Source organism: Sorex araneus, chromosome 6, assembly GCF_027595985.1.
Source record: "Sorex araneus isolate mSorAra2 chromosome 6, mSorAra2.pri, whole genome shotgun sequence".
NCBI classification, from domain to species: Eukaryota; Metazoa; Chordata; class Mammalia; order Eulipotyphla; family Soricidae; genus Sorex; species Sorex araneus.
In genome coordinates this window covers 152,338,720-152,341,917 of record NC_073307.1, presented here as the reverse complement: position 1 = coordinate 152,341,917, position 3,198 = coordinate 152,338,720, and the positions used below count along the sequence as shown (strand labels likewise).

At 35.9% G+C, this 3,198-nt stretch overlaps 1 protein-coding gene across 1 annotated transcript; it reads left to right on the top strand.

Moving 5' to 3' along the window:
• Positions 1–299: 299 nt before the first annotated feature.
• LOC101542020 (olfactory receptor 10AG1-like) lies at positions 300–1,250 on the top strand. The gene has a single exon (XM_004622142.2). The coding sequence runs from the start codon at positions 306–308 to the stop codon at positions 1,248–1,250; it is 945 nt and encodes a 314-aa protein (XP_004622199.2). The 5' UTR covers positions 300–305.
• The last annotated feature ends 1,948 nt before the right edge of the window (positions 1,251–3,198 follow it).

The window sequence follows — 3,198 nt, the reverse complement described above, 5'->3', positions numbered from 1 at the left end:
GAATTTACCGAAATAAGTACAAGGTATAAATGAACAAAACTTCATATTAAAATATTTAAAAGTTTGATAAATCACAAACTTTTTTTTAACACTTCATATGCAACAAATAGGACAACAAATATGTAAAATTATTGACAGGTTTTTCTTGTTGTTTTTAATATTAATGAAAAAGTAAGCATAATACAATAAAATTTATATGAATCTTAAGTGTTGCATAGAAGAATAGGAAACATTGTGTGCTATTCTAAGAAGTTAAAACCCTGAAAAGTGAATTGACTTCTTTTCTGATTAACTCCTTCCTAGATATGAAGTATGAAGAGATGAAGGCAGAAGGCAACACTTCCACAGTGACAGAATTTGTCTTCCAGGGATTTTCTGATCTTCCAAACCTCCAAGTATTATTATTTGGTCTTTTCATCATCATTTACATGATTGTCTTATTTGGAAATGGCCTCATAATAATCATAACCAAGTTTGACCCTGCACTGCGGAAACCTATGTATTTTTTCCTGGGCAATTTTTCTTCATTAGAAATCTGCTATGTGACAGTCACTCTCCCCAGGATGCTAAAGGATCTATTGACGAAGGATCGAGGCATTTCGAGAGTGGAATGTGCCATTCAAATGTATTTTTTCGTGTCACTGGGATCCACGGAGTGTTTCCTCCTGGCTGTCATGTCCTATGACCGCTACGTGGCCATTTGTAACCCTTTGCACTACCCTCTTGTCATGAACCACAAAGTATGTGTCCTGTTAGCTGTTGGATCCTGGACCGGTGTAATCCCACTGCAGGTATGGCAAACATGTAAAATGTTCTCTCTGCACTTCTGCAAGTCGAAGGAAATTAAGCATTACTTCTGTGACCTCCTTCCTGTTCTCAAGCTCGCCTGTGGAAACACTTTTCTCCAGGAGGTGACTCTCTATATAGCAGCTCTGGTCTTTGTGGTCATCCCTTTCATGCTGATCCTTGCCTCCTACAGCAAAATCATTGGCACCATTCTGAGGCTACCAACAGCCACAGGCAGGGCCAAAGCTTTCTCCACCTGTTCTTCCCATTTGATGGTTGTTCTTTTATTCTTTGGATCCGCTAGTATCACATATCTACAGCCAAAGTCTATGCAGTCTCCAGGCACTGATAAATTGCTGTCTCTTTTCTATACCACCGTGACGCCAATGTTTAATCCTCTGATATACAGCCTCCGGAATAAGGAGGTGATTGCAGCACTGAGAAAATTATTTCTGAAAAAGTAATGTCATGGGCCCAGTAGTAGCTATTTATTCTGTTTCTCGTTTAATAATGCAACAAACACTTCCTCTTAGGAAAGTCAATGATTTACCTTGTGGTTTACAATGTGGGATTGTAGGACACAGCCTGCTTGGGGAACATATGCAGTACCAGGACTGTACTGGGAGATAGCTGCTCCCCTCTGCTGTCTCTCTGGCCCACTTTCAAATACTTTTAATTCTTTTGTTTTCTCTGCTCATTATGGTCCACATGTTTGATCCATTTTTAATGCTCCATGTCTCCCAAATAATCTTGGTTGATGGATAAATTAATAATATAGTTCTCATATCTTTAAAAACTGATTCATAAGTCAATCTGTTATGGAGTACTGGGTATAAATGTAGATAACAAAACAATTATCTACTTAAGATTTTACTTACGGTTTTTATTCTATCACAGACTCTCAGTCATATTACATAATGTCTGTTGAGATGTGGATTACATGCATTAATGGATAAATTTGTATTGCATACTATAGCCATGCAAAATATGGCAATTATAGAGCTCCAATTCATTTGGGTGGGGGTCAATTTTATGGCTGAAGTGAAAGAGTACATGCTATGTATGTGCAAAGTTCTGGGTTCTATTTTGAGCACCACATGCCATAACATGTAGGTATGGATCCCATGACAATAAAAATATAAAATAATAGGATGCATATTGGGAGCATATTATTTTATCTATTATGCTCCTATGTTGGATAATATCCACTAGAAAAAATCCAGTAAAGATTGTGTTTCATATTAATTTTGTCCCTAATGGCTTTTGCTAAAGCAAATGATATCAGGATTACATGAGTTTACACCTCTGCACAAATGCATTGTTTTCCATGGCTCTAACCCTTTAGAAGGTCTTTGAAAAAAATGAAACCTCTGAATTGTTATTGCATAAAGATTTTCATCTTTCCACAAAATCATAAACAACTACATGTCTCCCAATTTCAGATTCTTAAATCAGTAACTTCCATAAACATATTTAACATGTTGGGGCTGGATCACTAGTAGTGTTTAGAGATCTTGTTCTGCATGAGGCCAACCTTATTTGATCACAGTACCAAATATCGTCCCCTGAGTTTTATTTTAGGTAGTTTTTCCTGACTATAGAGCCAGAAATAACCTCTGAGCATCACTTGGCCCCATTTTATATACATTAAAGTAATGCAATATTGCATAACATGTAAGCAATTGGTTTTATTTTTGACAACTTTGGAATTTTTAAAGTTTTCGTTCTGTGAATGCATAGAAGATGTTTTTCTCCTGTTTTATTGAGATGGTTACACTTTTCTTTATTACCTTGTACACAGATACTATCATGTAGCATGATGGGATCTTATTAGTTTTATATACATTTGATTTAGGGAAGTATTTCTGCACCTATTCCTTTCATCTCTAGTTTTATTTATTGTAAGTATTGTATAACTATGATTCCCATGGAATACTGTCCTAATGATCATCTGGTAGTTATAACAGGGATTGTGATTTTTGTCGTTGTTGTTTGAGAGAGAGAGTGAGAAAGGAAGAAAGAGAGAGAGAGAGAGAGAGGTGGTTCTGAATTCTCTTTTCCTGATTTCATAAAGGTTAAGGGTATTTCATAAAGAGAATAATATCAAGAGTTCGGATACATGCTTTTCCTGGTGTTATGATCATATTTGATATTCTAAAGAATCACTTCTGTCCGTGCTCAGAGATGTGTCCTGTGGGGCTAGAGCTACCATATGGGATGTTGGAAATTAAATGAAGGTTGGCCATGTGTGAGGCAAGTAACTTACCTGTTAAACTACTTTACCAGACCAAGATATCTGACTTTTAATTTCATATTTACCCAGAGGATGAATTGACCATTTAGTTACCTTTTCATTAAATTCTGTTAAAGAATAAAATTTCAAGACAATAATGTTAAATATAGGATTAGTTT